At 40.0% G+C, this 17,866-nt stretch overlaps 3 protein-coding genes across 3 annotated transcripts in view; all 3 read right to left on the reverse strand.

Annotated features, from left to right (window-relative positions):
- Positions 1–17,866, reverse strand: part of LOC145435040 (beta-1,4-galactosyltransferase 2-like) — a 389,801-nt gene that overhangs the window by 177,225 nt on the left and 194,710 nt on the right. The gene's annotated exons all lie outside the window — the stretch shown is intronic.
- Positions 632–4,003, reverse strand: LOC145435001 (uncharacterized). Its single transcript, XM_080312259.1, has one exon. It carries the CDS (start codon positions 3,728–3,730, stop codon positions 2,348–2,350), a length of 1,383 nt encoding a protein of 460 aa, XP_080168385.1. The 5' UTR covers positions 3,731–4,003; the 3' UTR covers positions 632–2,347.
- The window catches only part of LOC145434992 (uncharacterized), a 350,877-nt gene continuing 333,642 nt past the window's right edge, over positions 632–17,866 (reverse strand). The window contains exon 3 of the transcript XR_013913660.1: positions 632–2,278. The gene's annotated coding sequence lies outside the window, so the exon portion shown is untranslated. The remainder of the gene's footprint in view (positions 2,279–17,866) is intronic.

The raw sequence follows: 17,866 nt of genomic DNA on the forward strand, positions 1-17,866 counted from the left end.
GTTGGTACGTTGATGTTGAGCAGAGTGTAAAACCACATTAGCAAGTTATACAGCAATAGCCAACGCCACAATCGCACAGATTTGGTATCACTCTCATTGATTGGTTGAAATAGCATCATTCGATGACCTACATGTAGCGTATTTCGCTCTTGATATTGCGTGATTTTTGGTCAAGCTCACAGCTGAGAGTCATTAAATATTCACAAATGGAAAGCAGGCAGACTTTTGTACCAAAGCAGGTAAAATTATTGAGATTGCCAAGGAGCATGCTCGTGTAGTGTTGACTTTTATGCCGCCAGCGACATGCGTAGAGTGGTCCGCAGTTGAAATGCAATAAATTTCAACCAAATATGTTATGATTAAGTGAAAATTGTAATATATGAAAAGGGTTCACAGCGCAGAACCTACTAAGGTTCGTTTGTGAACGTGAACCTCTAAATTTTTGAGGTTCACACACAGAACGCGAACGTGAACCTCACGTTCACACCATCCCTATTGGGAACCACTAGTCTAGTCATATCTCATACCGTAATCTGTAATTGTAATCGATTTCATTAAAGCAGTAATTGCCCATTGTCTGGAACACAGCACTCGGTTGTCCGATGTCATTCCGGCAAGAGAACTGGGCGCACACAAGCATCATGTTCGTCGTTCATATTGAAGAAAAAATTCGTGCAATAGGCATTGAAATAAATATTGATACATGCGGGTTCACGTTAGCGTCGCGACTGACGCCAACTCTGAGCCACAAGCCACAAACCCCGGGACAAGTATTCGCGACGGTAAGATATTGATAGTGCCGTAATGGGACATTCGTCGTTGTGAGTTGAAAAGTTACATAGTCGACGAACATAAAATCGCAATTCCGATTGACGAGTCAAAGAAAGCTCACATGACACCAGGCATATAGCCGCACGTTAGCTGTTGCATGGTTAACGCAGAGTAACCTACACATGAAAAAAACATCGTATTCATTGTTTTCTTTACACTTATAAGTAAATGCGAGCAGTTTATACTAAATAATTACTGCCCAATGCATGCGGACATTGCGGCAATGAGCCGCATGAAACTCGCGGACTTGCACTTCCTGAAGCATAGCTTGGATGACAAAAAGTAAAATCTACTAGAAACACGAAGCATCATGTCATGAAGAAAACATCGCTAAATCTCTTAAGAAAATGCTCAAGGACTATCAGCGATTGTGCGCGTGGAATTTCATTGCTTTTGAAAATATCATGAAATTCCTAATATACATTTCAAAAGAAAATCTATCAAAACGTCGCAAACACAGTCTTCCTCCTCGATTTCAGTATAGTCTGAATTAGATCAATTCCATTTCCCGGTCCTCTAGACGAGTTTACAAAAGTTGCGCGGATAGTCCAAGTCAGTGGTGTCAAACATACGGCCCGCGGGACGCATCTGTCCAACCAGGTGATTTCATCCGACCCGCGAAGCCATTCTTATTAAATTGAAAATGCGTGTATTATCCAGAACATTTCTAACAAATGTTGAGATTTCTAGTAAGAAGTAGCGTACTTCCACTAAATAGCACATGTCGAGAATGTTTGTATACCACATTATAACCACCCGACTGCTCTTTTTTGCTCTGTTTCTAGTCACCATCAGGAGAAGGTCGCTGACATTGACCCCCAATTCCGACGAGGCAAGAAAGTATGAGTTCATTCCACTGCCAAAAAAACTAGGTATCCAAAAAAGGTCTCCAGCCTCGAGAGAAACCCGAATTGCGATATAATAATATGAAGCAAATTCCAACGTCCGCGTTTACAGGTAAATCTTTTGCGTTCCTAGCAACGTATACGCAAGGTCGATGTCAATATATCACTAAAACGAAGGGGGCATAGACGACTTATATATTCGTCAGTCACGGTTTTATCGTCAATTTTACCGTTTGCTCATAAAAGGTGTAGCTAGAATAGAACCCTTATGATTCATGTAATATACTATTGTGTACGCTGGTTAATGACGTATTCAAATGGAAAATAAGATCATGGATTGAGGAATTTTGGAGCGGCCCGCGAGCGATCTGAAGTGTTGAATCCGACCGGCGACGTCAGTTGAGTTTGACACCCCTGGTCTAATTACATACTCTTGAATCGCCCTGCTGCATTATAACAATGTTTATTGATCTCTTTTGTATTCGATGCTGCGACTGACGTCAATACCGCAGCAGGAAAATTCAATGTTACCAAGATATCATATTATATGTCATGATATCACTTCTACTTATCAAAACGTATCCACGGACGTAGCAGAGGAACTTCTGGTTGCGACAACAATTTCTACTACAGCGATCCGTCTTAGATTTGTCCCACGTATCGTAGCATCCTTACTTTCCGTCGCTTCCGTGGATTCGTAAGTGACGCACAAGAGAACTCTTTACACCGAATGTTCTTCCGCATATATCGCACTCATGCTCATTTACTCCCGAGTGAATCTTGCTGTGGATTCTCAAGTAGGATTTGACATTGAATATTTCCCCGCATATTTCACACGGATATTTCGTTTCGCCGTGGACGAAATAGTGATGTCTAAGGTTAGACCTATGTCGAAAGACTTTACCGCATGTATCGCAATCATACCCTTTCGCATTTAAATGCGCCGACTCCGTGTGTGTCTGAGTGTTATACTTCGAACTAAATGCTTTACCGCAAATCTCACATTGAAACTCTTTAAATCCAGCATGGTACTTCATGTGCGCTCTTAATTGAGATTCGTTGGCGAATCTTTTCGCACATACATCGCACACAAACTCTTTCAATCCGACGTGAATGTTCATGTGTCTTTGCATATTGGATTTGCGATCGAATCGTTTCCCACATACCTCGCATTGATATTTTATGTCCATGTGGGCGGCATTATGATATCTTAGATGATTCTCATGCAAAAACGCTTTCCCGCATACATCGCACTCATATTTTTTCATATTCAAGTGTATCGCCTTCACGTGACCCTTAAGGTTCGATTTCCAACGAAATGTTTGCCCACAAATCTCGCACTTATGTCTCTTATCTCCGACGTGAATCAAATAATGACTTTCCAGGTGAGATCCGGTTTTGAATCCTTTTGCGCATATTCGGCACTCGTAATCTTTTGCTGCAGTATGAACCGAAAAATGACTTTTCAGGTCACATTTTTTCCGGAAATCTTCGCCGCATACCTGACACACGTAATCTTTAGTCTTAGTGTGAATCAAGTAATGATTGTCCAGTCTACATTTCTGTCCGAAACTTTTGCCGCATATATGGCACTCGTAATCTTTCGCCTTGGTATGAATCAAGTGATGTCTTTTCAGATTACATTTCTCTTCGAAGCCTTCGTCGCATATACGACACTTGTAATCTTTCGCTCCAGTATGACTCAAATAATGTGTTTTCAAATGACCCTTTCTAGCGAAACTTTTCCCGCAAATTTCGCACTCACACTCTTTCACCCCAGCGTGAATTTTCATGTGATTTCTCAAGTTTGATTTGAAATTGAATGATCTCCCGCATATGTCGCAATTATGATCTTCCTTTTTCGCGTGAGACGCGAGATGATGTATTAGGTAAGGCCTTTGCACGAAGTTTTTTCCACATATGTCGCACTCAAACTCCTTCGAAGGGGCGTGAATTTTCATGTGCCTTGTCAGATAAGATTTGATGATGAATCTCATTCCACATACCTCGCAAATATTATCACTGCAGGCGATACGATGCTGGGATTGGGCCATTTCTAGCTTTGCGAGTACACTTTGCGACTTTAGCTGCGATGAGAATACAATTCGATCTATCGATCTTTCATCAAATATCGTGAGAAAGTTAGTTTATTGCTGCGTTCTAAAATTTTCAAAAGATTACACCATGAAAAGATATGCTTTTTTCGAATCACAAAAGTTCATTATTCGTTATAACATACCTAGAGGTAGGGAGAGTAGTTATTGCTATTACTCAACTAGAAGTAGAACTACAATACCGTCCAATTCTGATTAATTACAACCGGAAGTACCGCGATTTTCAGAGCTTTTCAACACTACCTGTGGTAGAAGTCGAAAATAGTGGTAGGAGAAGAACTATGGATTAACATTCTCGGTTTAAAGGTAAATATGGCTCCTTCGACGAGAGGGCTTCCGACTACCGTCTTAACAGACCAAAAATATCTTCAACCGTGGCCGGAATACACTGTTATGCAGCATTTTTACGGTCCGCAGTCATCATCATCAGAACATCCATTCCGTACCAATGATCTACATCTAGCCTACTTGCTATAATAGTCGAACCGACGACAATTTCGCGGGTTCCAGCCGCTCCACATCGTATACGTCGACTCTATTCGGTTTGAATCGTCCGTATAGGCAAGTGGTTCTTAACCTTTTTTTCCTCCAGCGCCCCCTTTCGAAAATTATCGTGCTCTAGCGCCCCCCAACCCCATATTGTCCTCCTTTTTTAGGTTTTTGAAAATGTCATTCGGGGAGCCTAAACGTCTTGCTTTATGGCAATTCGTCCACCTTGACAGCTTTTAGAGCAAAGATGGTGGATAGTTTCGAGTGATAATGGGCATAAATGATGCTAAACAGGAAATCGTGGTTCTAACGTAAGCCACGACTTTGTTTAGTCAACCAACGGAAAATCTAGAAGAAAACTGTATTTCGGGAGTAGAGCCTGAAAGTTGTCCCTTATTTTAGTCAACCAACCGCAATTTTGTGGTAAATTTACCATTTGTTCCGGATTTTACTCACGTATTGTAAGTCTGAATATTTTGAACCAATGTCCTCCTTTCCCGATTCCAAAATATGGTAACCCTACGTAACAGCACTTCGTCAGTCCCCCTAAAAACGATTGTCTTGAGCACCCATAGCGTGATAAACCAAACTTCTGGGGGCTTCGCCCCAAAGAACCCCGTCGCGTGATTTTGATGGTCAGCAAAGTTTGTGTGGCCTTGTCGCCCTAGGCGTCACAATTTTCTATAATATGCATGAATGAATAGGTGGTGATTGCATATATATGTATTATCCTCTCAGCCCACGTAATCGTGAGCTGCTGTCTCGGAAAATGAGGGTCACGTAATTTATAATTAAACATATTCGGGCGTGCCCGTTGGTACAATTACTTCATTACATGTTGTTATTTTGTTACCTCTTGTCCGCTATATAGTCAAAAGATATTGAAACGCATTAACGTATTAAGCTTAAATAAGCACATGATTCAAAATTGGTATTTCTTCACTGGCAAATAATTTTCTGGGATGGATGTTATTTGTCCTGTGGGGTGCAGATTGTGACGACATGATAATTCGGCACGGGCGATTTAAGCACCAATGGACAATTAGGCTTAAATACATCGGAGTTTACGTTCAACATAAGGGCAATCCTCTTCGGCTAAGGTTTTCTCGATGGCTATGCGGTTCGAAATCGGAACTGAAGACCAGTGTTGGGATCAAGTCACTACCTTCGAGTCACGAGTCATCTCGAGTCATTGCAGATTTTGACTCGAGTCAAGTCAAGTCAATCGATTTTCAAAGGTGACTCGAGTCAAATCAAGTCACTCGTTTTTTGGAGGTGACTCGAGTCAAGTCGAGTCAGGTCAAGTCAAGTCACGAGTCAAATTGAATTTTCGAAGTGTGAGTGATGATTCACAGTCATTACATTTTACTAGCTGTGTGAAAGACGGATTAATTAATCATTTATCTAAATCAAATAACGAATATCTAGTTAAATATACGTGCACGCGTTGAACTGCTAATAAAGTACGTGAGTAACTGTACAGCTACAGTCATTTCTTAACAGCCAAATTATAAGACCTAATACGAAGCTTCGAGAAGTTGAAACAAATTGATATGGTGCAATAGCCTACACTTCCCATCTACACATCCGTGAGAATATAAACGCACACAATATATTCGTTCGATTTAAATCACACAAGAGAATTGGTAAATGTGAGCACTCGGCAACGTAAGCATTGAGCCGTCTAAGAAACAGAGACACATTGCCATTTAGATTAATTTTCTATTTTGCGGTCAGTTCGTTTGTTATCTAACAATGGAGGAACCTTGTAACGTGCAATCAGTGAATGAGTGGTTGTTCTCACAAGTGACACCTGCGTATCTCGAACAATCCGAATATACACAACACACATTGATTTATTCGACACCGCTTACTTAATGACTTGAAATTGACTCGTAAATTTTGCTCCGAGTCACGAGTCAATGTACATTTTTGGAGCTCCGAGTCAAGTCAAGTCAAGTCATTTTTCCAAAGTGACTCGAGTCAAGTCAAGTCATACGAAAAAGTTGACTCGAGTCTGACTCGAGTCAAGTCATGACTCGAGTCATCCCAACACTGCTGAAGACTGAACGATATTATGGCGCTTACTTTCCTAATGCGAAGCCGCGAGACTATATGAACTAGTCTCTGAAAGGAACACCAGATGTCATAATGATTAGTAGGGCGATTTTTTTACCTAAAAACAGAAGATTTTGACCTAAAAAAAACATTGACATTTTCTGATCTGAAAAAACTTAATTTTGACCAAATTTTGACCTCACGTATGCAAATTAGATGTTTTCGCACAGGATTTTAAAATTGTACCCCTTACCCTCATTTCTGGATGGAACTATCTGTCCTTCCGAAGTAGATTGGCCTGAAATAATGTTATTGACTTGAAAACTGACAAAAATTTTACATGAAAAAACTTGTATTTCAACTAAATCTGACTCTATGAAGAATTCCAGTAATTACATCACGTATTATGGTATGAAAAATTTAAATTTATTTATTCAACGAAAGATACGTTCCTACTTCCTCGGGTAGAAAGTGTATTTCCTTGCTAAATAGCTCGCCAATAATGGAGAAAGAACGTTCAACTGCAGCAGTTGTTTGCTGATAACACTGGAGTTTTGCGTACACTGCTGCTGAAAAACCGTGTTATTGCTTCATTCTTACAATGCTGTCTACATCACAATTTTTCATCATGGGCTTCTTGATGTAAGAATCATGAAATGGTTAAGCAGTCCTGCTTCAATTAGGATATTGTGTACTTCGAGCATAACACCATGTCAACCTATTTGTTTCATTTGACCGTTTATGATTCTCAGTGAACAGACAATGGGCCGTCTACAACGGTAGGCCCATAAAGTAGGCTTCACGCTGTATCGCCAACACATACTTAGCGCTGCTAAACTATGCAAAAGTAACTGCCTCTGTCGATATTTACCAGACAAAATAGAGAATGGAATGCGAAAACTCAGAAAGCTGAAACGAATTAATTTGATGCAGTACATACTCCGACTCCCCTTCACATCTATGAGATGCAATTCAAGCCTGCGTCAATGGTTGGCGAGTAACATGAACTTATAAACTCTATACAAATTCGATATAAATCATGCAAGAGGTTTGGTTGAGGTGAGCACTGACCACAATGAGCAATCTATAGAACAGAGATAGATACTTTGCTATCGGATCATCTTCTTACTATTTTACGGCAATGTAAGCATTAGCTTCGATCATTTCGTTTGCGGCTCAGTATAACGCACAACCATTGATTGGCGCTCTCACCCGTCCCACCAAGTTATCGTGAACAATCCGCACATGTGCAAGATACGGTGATCTTGATCGACACCAATTACTCGACGACTTGATATTGACTAGTAAATTTAGTTTCGAGTCACGATTCAATCCACATTTCTGAAAGGCCAAGTCAAGTCAAGTCAAGTCATGCGAAAAAGGTTACTCTAGTCATGTCAACACTGATGTCATAGCAGTGTTTTAAAACCCCAGAGTGAAGGTGAGCCGAGCCAAAAGATCAAGTTACGCGCGCATGAAAATGAGAGACCGATGGTGAAAGAGCTCGAGCGCGGAAGTCGTCCGTAATATTACAAAGACCAATAAAGACCCTTGTAATAACTGAAGTTACTGTCGTCTTTCAAATGACCTTATAGGCGATGAGCGCCACTGTTATACGTGCGAATTAAACATATACTAAATATTAAGGTAGGGTTACCATAATTTGGAAATCTGAAAAGTGGACACTTTTTCAAAATTTTCAGACTTGCAATACCGGAGGAAAATCCTGAATAAGCGGTAAATTTTTCCAACCTCATGGTCGGTTGACTAAAAAAGGCATACTTTCTGGCTCAACTCCCCATTTACGGTTTTTCTTTCACACTATCCGTTGGTTGACTAAAAAAGGTCAGTCATAAAAGAGGAAAAAATCTCAAAAAGAGGACATTTTTGCGTCCTCCATGGACACTTTCAAAAATTTCAAAAGAAGAGGACAAATCCTCTTAAAATAGGACGCATGGTAACCCTATGTTAAGATCCATACTGCCCGATGCAGCTCATTAATTTTTGTTTTATAGAAAATATTAGACATAGAACCAGCATTTTAAAAGTGTCGAGTTTGGAATGGGAGGGGTATAGACCTCAGACCCCACCCGCTGGCTACGCCAATGTTCGTATCGATGACTATGAGCTGACAATGTCTGCAAGCTCATCATACAACAGTAACCCGGTATCACGGTTGACGCCAAATGATGACACCTAGTTTCTAGTTGTTCGGCAACTAATATTATTTTAAATACGCAACCAGAACTAGAACTACTGACTTTTCAAAATATGCAACTACTACTAGAACTACCGGTACTTAGTTTTTGAAATCCACAACTAGAACAAAACTAGACCTACGCACATTTCAAAATCGGTAACTAAAATTAGAACTTCTCACGTTTAGAATTCCGCAATTAAAACTAGAAATACTTAATAAACCGTTACTGTCATGACTGTCAACTAACTAAATGGTTAGTTTGTACAAGGCTGTCTGCATCGCATATTCGTTATGTAATTTCCCCCGTTACAGTGATCTACTTGAATGAAAGTATGGAGCATGCATATCTATTTGCGCTGTCGGTATATAGCTGCAATAGTTCAGTAATCCCTAAACTCGTGGTGACGTACTGTTTAGATGCCAACTCTTCAATCACAACTTCAAAATTTCAACTAGACATGAATGATGTCGGATCATATTCAGGAGCGCTTATTGTAACTATAATTCCCCGGACTAGGGCTGCATTTAAAACAGAAATAAATTTAAAACAAACATGTTTAAAACAAGACCCGTGTATAAAATATGTTTTTTACTGTTTGTTTAAGCCATGACGTCACGGATATTCAGTTGTGACGCCATAGTGGATTGACATTACGAATTGAAAATATAGGGTAAATATAGCTTTTTGACGAAATATCTACGTACTATGGCTGTTGAACCGACTATTTTGAGGGTTTCAACCATCCCATATCGTATACATCGGCTATATCCGATGGTAATTGTCCGTAGGCTCATACAACTGGAATTTTTTTAAAAGGCGGTTAAAACATGTTTTAAACCAGAGGTCTCAAACGCGATACCATTTTGTGCGGCCCGCGACGGTATTTTGGATTTCGAAGTATTCGACAATATTTAACTACCATTTTTTTAATTTGAGAACTTAAAATTCGCTCTAAAACAACTCCAGAAGCCTGAAACTACTCTTCAAACTTCACTAATACATCACTTTCAAAAGTTACCACGCAGTGGAAGATCAACTATTACGTGAAATTACTTGTTTATAATGGTAAAACATGACCCGTTGATGATTCGTGACGGAAAATTGTGAATTTGACTTTGGCGCGACCTTCTGTAGAATTACTCGAACTCGTACTCGTCGCGTCAAACGCTACAATCAGAGAAGGACTTTGGTGACTCGGAATGCCGCGACTTGGTACAACCACGTGCGCAACAAACCATGGTGTCCTATATGGTGTGGACACAAGCAAATCTCACGGCTCATTGAAATTGGTGTACGTCACACTTTCCATTTGGTCAAAGGCAATTTGACGGTAATTTTTGACCGACTTGCCTCGCAAGAAATTTGATAAAACGGGTATCCATCGCTACCGCGGTACTGATTGCGAGAATATATATTTATTCTGCTCGTGGTCCTGGAACTCCCCAAAAACAGCCTAGAATGTTGCATTGTAAGTGAGTTTGGTATTGTGTCGCAGCAATGACGTCTGGGAGCAGGTGAGGACCACCACAAGCTACAAGCGTATTGGCCATTGTTGCGCAAGCGATTGAGCATTCTCACTCTCGTGCGCATTTGCTCCTGAGCTGCTGAGACGGCATGGTTGCATCACAATACCAAACTCACTTACAATGCAACATCGGAGGCCTATTTGGCGAGTTCCAGGGCCACGAACTGAATAAAATTTCGCAATCAGTACCGTGGTAGCTTTCCATTGATACTCGTTTTATCAAATTTAATGCTGGACAAGCCGGTCGAAATTACCGTCAAATTGCCTTTGACCAAATGAAAAGTGAGACGTGAACCAATTTCACTGAGCCGTGAGATTTGCTTGTGTCCACACCATATAGGACACTATGAACAAACTATCAAACTGGTATGAGAAATAGTAAAATATCAAAAGGTCGTAGCTTGCGTTGCGTAGCTTATTTAGATATCTAAGCAGGTAGGTATGGCAAATGCCATTGGCATTATGTTGCCCCTTTGATGTATAGTTGGTTGTTACATCCTGTGCCATCTTGGGTATATGCTATTATCGCCAATTTAATGTCGCGAGTTTTAACTAGTCGTGCCTACGCTTCACAGCTGTAACACCAATGAATACTTCGGCTATTGCACATTTCTATTGTTGTGGCACAAATCCATTATCTTCAAGTTGTTATTGATCTGTTCCAACATTCGAAGGTAAAATCAAACGCTGATTCTATTTAACTTTCGTAATGACATGTCAATATAGCCTATAGTTATCAGGAGTAGGCCTATGCTCCAAGTCCGGAAATAAGACCTACTTTGAAATACATTGAATTCCCCTATTATTTATTGGTGCTGTGGCCCGCGGCGCCATCAACAAGTAGGAAATTGACCCGCGAGCACATTTGAGTTTGAGACCTCTGTTTTAAACAAAGTGTTTTAAACAGCCATTTACTTTAAATACAACCCTATTTATACCTTGGTAATTGTTTTGGTATCCGTAACGTTTCGAACGTTCAGTCAATTCACAGTAGTCCAACTTGGCGCTCGGTCAGCTTGTGCTTTAGGTAGGCTTACCATATTTTGTAAATCTAAAAAGAGGACACTTTTTCAGAAATTTGAGACTTGCAAAGCCGGAGAAGAATTCTCAAAATTCGGCGAACTTTTCCCCCTTTGTGATCGGTTGATTAAAAAAAAGGTCATATTTTCGCTCAGAGCTCAAAATACCGTTTGAGCGTCACTGCTGTGCTAATTTACGGCATATCACTCGCATTTTGCTCTAAATATTACCTAAATTTTCAAAAAAGAGGACAAAATCTCAAAAAAGAGGACGTATGGTAACCCTAGCTTTAGGTCTTCACAAGTTACCGGCGGTCAATTAATATTCACGTCACAACAAAATGAATTTTACAACGTGCAACACGTCAACGAGTGTGCGTGTCACTTGAGAAATCATGGAGGTGAGGAAAATTAATTTTGATTGGTGGTAATTGCACTAATTGAAAACTGCCAACGTTCTTTCATTGATCAACGATCAACGATCAACAGAGTCCTTCCTGACTCGACTGGAGGGGACAGTCAGCGTATTCAGCGCTCGGTAAACGCTTATCGGGCTTGCAATACTACATTGAGCATCTGTTGCGTGAGTTACGTGTGCACTGTACAAAGCATGCTAATTTGCGTTCACGCTTATACATTAGGCTGACCAACAAATGTGGGTTAATCTTGTCAGGCAGATTGCTTTGCAGATTATAATCATCTCTACCCTCGGATTTCCGCAGAGGCTTTCTGGACTATTTTTATTTTGTTTGATGTCGACGTACGTGTGCGAAGCTATATTCTCTGACCTCGTTGCCATTGAAAGTTACGTGACCGTATAGTAATTTGCCTTCACGCTGGTAAAATTAATCTAACACACGAATAACAATGGGATTTATGTTTTGAGGTTTTCCGCTTGCATGGCAGATTACAAATATCACTATAGTATCTCCACCATAGCATTTTCGCACAGCAGACTTGTACAAACTATTCGATTTTAAACATTCGCTACTAGAACTACGACTAGAGCTATGATCACTTTTAAAACAACGTAGCCAAACTAACTAAAACACAACTAGCTAGCTTAAATTCTAAAGTATCTTATTGTTTTAATTTTATCGGAATCACATCGGCTTTCCATGCAAGCATTGTTACAAATATATGGGGTTTGGGCCTCCAAAACTGACCGTTTGCCCTCTGGCTGCGCCTTAGTAGTGTTGACTTAGAGCTAGCAATGGTGAGTGTCTTTATTTTGTACTATGAACTTAATGAAAAAAGGAAGCTAATGGAAAATCAAGCTAACGAAACAAGCTAATGAAACAAGAAAGCGAATGAAAATATGAAGCTACGGAGTTAACGAAGCTAATGAAACAATGAAGCTAGCAAAACACGAATTCAATGAAACAACGAACCTAATGAAATAAGGAAGCTGGTGACAATCTGAAGCTAATGAAAACAGGATACATCGATATGCGCTGCTAGTAGACCTATAGCAACGACAGTAATTATAACTCTTCGTAACATAGAATTTGGAAGTCAACTCCTCTATAGCAAATTGGAAATTTCAGCTATACATGAATGATCCCGGATAATATTCAGTATCACATAATGTGATTGTAATGCCCTAAGATCTGAGCATGAGGGAAATAATAACGACACACACTCTCGACACTATACCGAACTTGCGACTCGATAACGCTAGCCAGCTGATTAAGCGACTGATTACTATGGCAAGGTTATTCCTCACGCAAAGAATGAATAACTGTCGCAGTGCAGCTGTGTTAGCAAGACATGCGACGTGCTGCCGTATCCGTTTCCTTATTGCTGCACCTATTCAGTGGTGGCTTTTGGGGTAGGCGAGGTAGGCGGTCGCCTAGGGCCCCCCCTGGTTGATTTACGCGCTTTCGAGGGGCCCCCCCCTCCTCAGTTTACGCGCTTTTTTCAACTATTTCTCCGGTTTACGCGCTTTTTTTCGAGTATTACCATTTCCCGAATAACCGCGGAATCCTTGTATCCATAAAGAATCCTGGTATTGTACCGTAAAGAGGGGTCAAACATCAATCCACATTTTGTAGTTATCATTTTACGAATAACCACAAAAATCCATGCACCAATGTAGAATATGGTACCGTAAGCAATTGTCGATCATTAAATTCCTGCACTTGGTGCAAGAGCTCACTTCGATTTTATAATCTCTATCCATTTTGCCATTAGTTAAAGGGCCCCCCTCCTACATTTACGCGAATGTTATCATTTTGCAGATAACTGCGAAAATACATGTACCCATGTAGAATATAATACCGTAAACAGTAGTCAACCCGCTAAAAGAGCTTACTTTGATTTTATAGGGGGGGGCCCCCCCTCCTACATTTATGCAAATTTTAGTTATCATTTTGCGAATAGCCGTGAAAATACATGTAGGCCTACTGCCTACATATGTAAAATATAGTACCGTAAGCAGTAGTCGATCATTAAATTTCTGCACTAGTTGCAAGAGCTCACTTTGATTTTATGATCTCTATCCATTTTGACAGTAGGTAAAGGGCCCCCCTCCTACATTTACGCGAATGTTATCATTTTGCAAATAACTGTGAAAATACATGTACCCATGTAGAATATAATACCGTAAACAGTAGTCAATTATTAAATTTCTGCACCCGCTAAAATGGCTTACTTTGATTTTATGAGGGCGCCTTCTTCATTTATGCGATTTTTGGTTATCATTTTACGAATAACCGTGAAAATATATGTACCCATGTAGCATCTGGTACTGTAAACAGCAGTCGATCATTACATTTCTGCATCAGATAAATAGCTTGCTTTGATTTTATGAGGCCCCCCCCCCTACATTTATGCGAATTTTCGTTATCATTTTGCGAATAACCGTGAAAATATATTTACCGATGTCGAATATGGTACCGTAAACAGTCTATCATTAAATTTCTGCACCCGCTTAAAGAGCTTACTTTGAATTCATGAGGGCCCCCCTCCCACATTTATGCGAATTTTCGTAATCATTTTGCGAATAACCGTGAAAATACATGCAGGCCTACCGATGTAGAATATGGTACTATAAACTGTGTTCGATAATTGAATTTCTGTGCTTGTTAAAAGAGCTTCTATTTTATGTCAATGAGGTCATATTATAACATGTAATGAATTATTATTGAATATATACTTCCTAGTGGCAGCAGTGTATATTTCAGTGCATCAAAATTTTCAGTATATGTTTGTGTGAGATTCTACTTGATAGCTCTTGATGCCAGCTTTCATATGGTGAGAGAGAGAGAGAGAGATATGATATTCTTTCTCGCCTGCACCATCGAGATGCTTTGGCGACGGAGTTGCGATACGGCCCCATGAGGTCATCTAGTCTGCGCCCCCGTTTATTTTTTCTCCTCCATGCTATCCGTGATTGCTGAGCGCCTAGCAGGATAGCTGCGGATACCATTTTTCGAGTCTTTGGTATGACCCGGCCGGGGATCGAACCCACGACCTACCGCTCGAGAAGCCGGACGCATAACCATTACACTATCTCGCTGGTATGTTAATTTCTAATGAAGCGAGTCCACACTGAGCCTGAATATCCAAAATATCAAAGGAAATAGTCATTTAAAAAGCCAATGAAAGCATGTAGGCTATTATAGCCTATATATTGTTGTTTACTGAGCCATTCTCATGACTCAACATATTTGTTGTGAATTAGGCCTTTTCTGAATGGAAATCCATTCTCAGGGTTGTCATGATTTGTTCATTTCTTGTCTGGCAGCTTCCTAAATACCCAAAGGTTATGTAGTATGGTGTTTTAAGCTGTTTGCAGGAATCTTAAATTGCAACTTTTCTTCATTTTTTCAAGCAATTTTTGGAGCTTTTCGATTTTTCATGCAACTCACTCTTTACTGGAAATATTTGGTAGGCTACTATATGTAAATAGATCGCTTGATTATTTCACTGTGGTTTGAATTTGAGGTCATTTCAGATTTGACGTACATTCAGGCTAGACCGCCGTAAATTATATTACCACTGGGTCAATTTTTTCAGACAATTGATTTTGTCGAAGGCGCTAACACTGAGTTTTGCGACGGTGCCTTGGATACGCATCGATTCGAGTGTCTCATACCTTAATAATTTCAAGGAACTTATCCATAAATGTACCTTTTTAATGTAACTTTAGTGAAAAATAAATGCAACTTTCCACGGATTTGACTGCAACCAAGATTTGCCCTAAGATCAGGTGTTGCATAAGACAATTTTGACCATTACATTCTTCAAATGGGCTACCAGTTCAATATAAATATGACCCGGTAAACAGCATATTAAGTAAGGCGCACTCGTCAGTTGACAACCGTACACTTCATTAGCTACGATCAGTTTGGTCACTCATTTAAAAGTTATGCTGTAATTTGTTGCATCAGTATCTCCTAATTACCGTACTCTAGTCAAGTATCTGCTACAATGCCGTGAGTACATGCTAAATGTAAGTCAGAATCTCAGAAAAGGAAGTGGTTCAGATTCAGAAAGAAATGACAGTGCAAATTTTGAACTGCTACACAAATATTTTAACAATCAATGTCAGCTCAGGAATGTTCTGCACAAATTGAGGATGATGCTGTTTTCCCAACAATTATAATGCCTTATGACTTGAATGATGTAACAGTGCTTTCAAATACGTATATGGTATTTGATTGTAGTGGTCTTTTGTCTGTGCTATTTGTGGCTTTTTAGGTTTAATCCAACCAGGCAAGTTCTTACAGACAAAAAGATTTTCTCCAATCTTACAAATTTCTCATTAGTGAGTGTTGTTTCGTGTGTGTAACAGTTTATTTACAAATTGTGCTGCTACTGTAGTACCGTATGTCCGTATACTTCAAAGTTTGTTGTTGTTGCCATTGTTACAATGTGAATGTCATGGTTTGTGATTTTAACTGTTGCATCATATTTGCCTTTTTGGTTTTGCTTTTAAATCTGTTTAAATCCCTTTGGTGTGCCGTTAACTCTTGACAAGTGGCACCCGAAAATTCGAGTGCAAGAAATATTATATTACAATGGATGTTGTATTGAAAGCTATATTCTTACTGATCGTGGAACTAGCTCTTCACAGGTTATACCAGTGCTGATGTGTTCCTGTGGTATTACTGGTGTTGTACCACGTTGCCGCACATTTTGCTCTATGCCTAATCATACAACAAAATCTTCTTGGTAGAAAAAAGATAGGCCCAATCCAGCACCTGGCTGAAACCTTGACGTGGTGTGCTGGCTTATTACTAATGTCATCCGACAGCTTTCTGGATTTATTTTTATATGGTCTATTTGGCGTGCAGTTGCCTTGGTATACTATTATGTCATGATACATCCCATAATTCTTCTAAATAGGTGGGTCTCGACACGCACTATAGTTCACTTGAGTCACTTGTTTTCAAATATGACAAGTAGTACTTTGGCATGGCATTATAATTATTGAATATGGTTACAGTTTTATCATGATGTACAGACAATGTACTACCGGAACAGTGCATACGAGGTGTACAACAATAAAAGCTTCTTTCAACGTTAGTAAGGGGGGTCTGGGGGGCGTAGCCCCCCAGAAGTTGCGATAATGTAGATAAGGGGGGCCCCCCGGAAGTTTCGCCTAGGGCCCCCCTAATCGTAAGGCCACCACTGCACCTATTGGTTTATTGCGTAAGCTTAAACTGCAGCTTAACGCTATACGACAAACCCTACATGAGTTTTACTTGTATACCGAGCCGCCAGCAAAGCCCTGTCGAGCGCATATACGTGTAGCCTACTTATACAAAACATTTCCTGTTCCAAAGTAACGTTCGCAGCCGTTGTTCAGTTCATAGTTATTCGCATCGTTATTCGTTACGGCAAACTTGATGATGATTGACTAATTTCAGTCCCTACCTATGAGGCAAGCATATCATTCGTCCATATACTCTGGAACAATTTTATAATATTGTGCCTATGTATAACAACAAATTGACATGCATCCCATTCGGTTTTTCCCACCATGGAAACTTGGAACGGTATTGTATACATGGGATAGGCCTACTGTCTAACACACCAGTTCCCAACCAGGGGAAATATGGCGACTTACTGAAATCGTGTACAAGGTACATGGCAAAAAAGGTATGTCATAGTGAGCTATCAATATCCTTGCTTCGCAATCGGCACCGCGATCCGACGACAACTACGACGCAGTACTACGGTAGTGATCGGAAACTCAGATACGGCTTTCACCAGCCGTTTTAAAACGTTCTCACTCAGCACCCCGTTATCAAGCTACACGAAATATCGTCGTCGACCCCTAAAAGCTTGTGGTCATCAGTAACAAAATACTTCTACTTTTTCGTATTACTCAATCGGGTTTCATTTACTTGTTTCACTTGCTCAAGTAGCTTTGTTTCCATATACTTCAACAAGGTATACGTATTTGATGTAGTCAAGTGAAACGGTTTTTTTAAGTACTTCAACGAGGCGTTGCTTCGAAATTGAGAAGATTCATAAACAAGTTAAATTGGTGAAATGCAGTAACCCGCGGAACACTTACACTATTCTGCAAGCCTTCGCGTAACCCCAAATTTTCGCGGGTCATAAAAACTTCAAGCTACATCTATAACTACACATCTGATGCGTTACTAGTGATTATTGGTGTACAAAATGAAATGCGCAGCAACAGAGTGTTAAAAGAACGAAATTATTGAAATGTCATTTTCACAGGAAACGAAGAAATGATAATGAATATTTATTGAAAATCTGTGGTTACCCTTCCGATACCAATTTAGAAACGCGAGGCTTCGCCTTG

Source organism: Botryllus schlosseri, chromosome 1, assembly GCF_051294905.1.
Source record: "Botryllus schlosseri isolate E-star chromosome 1, Bs_hap1, whole genome shotgun sequence".
NCBI lineage: Eukaryota > Metazoa > Chordata > Ascidiacea > Stolidobranchia > Styelidae > Botryllus > Botryllus schlosseri.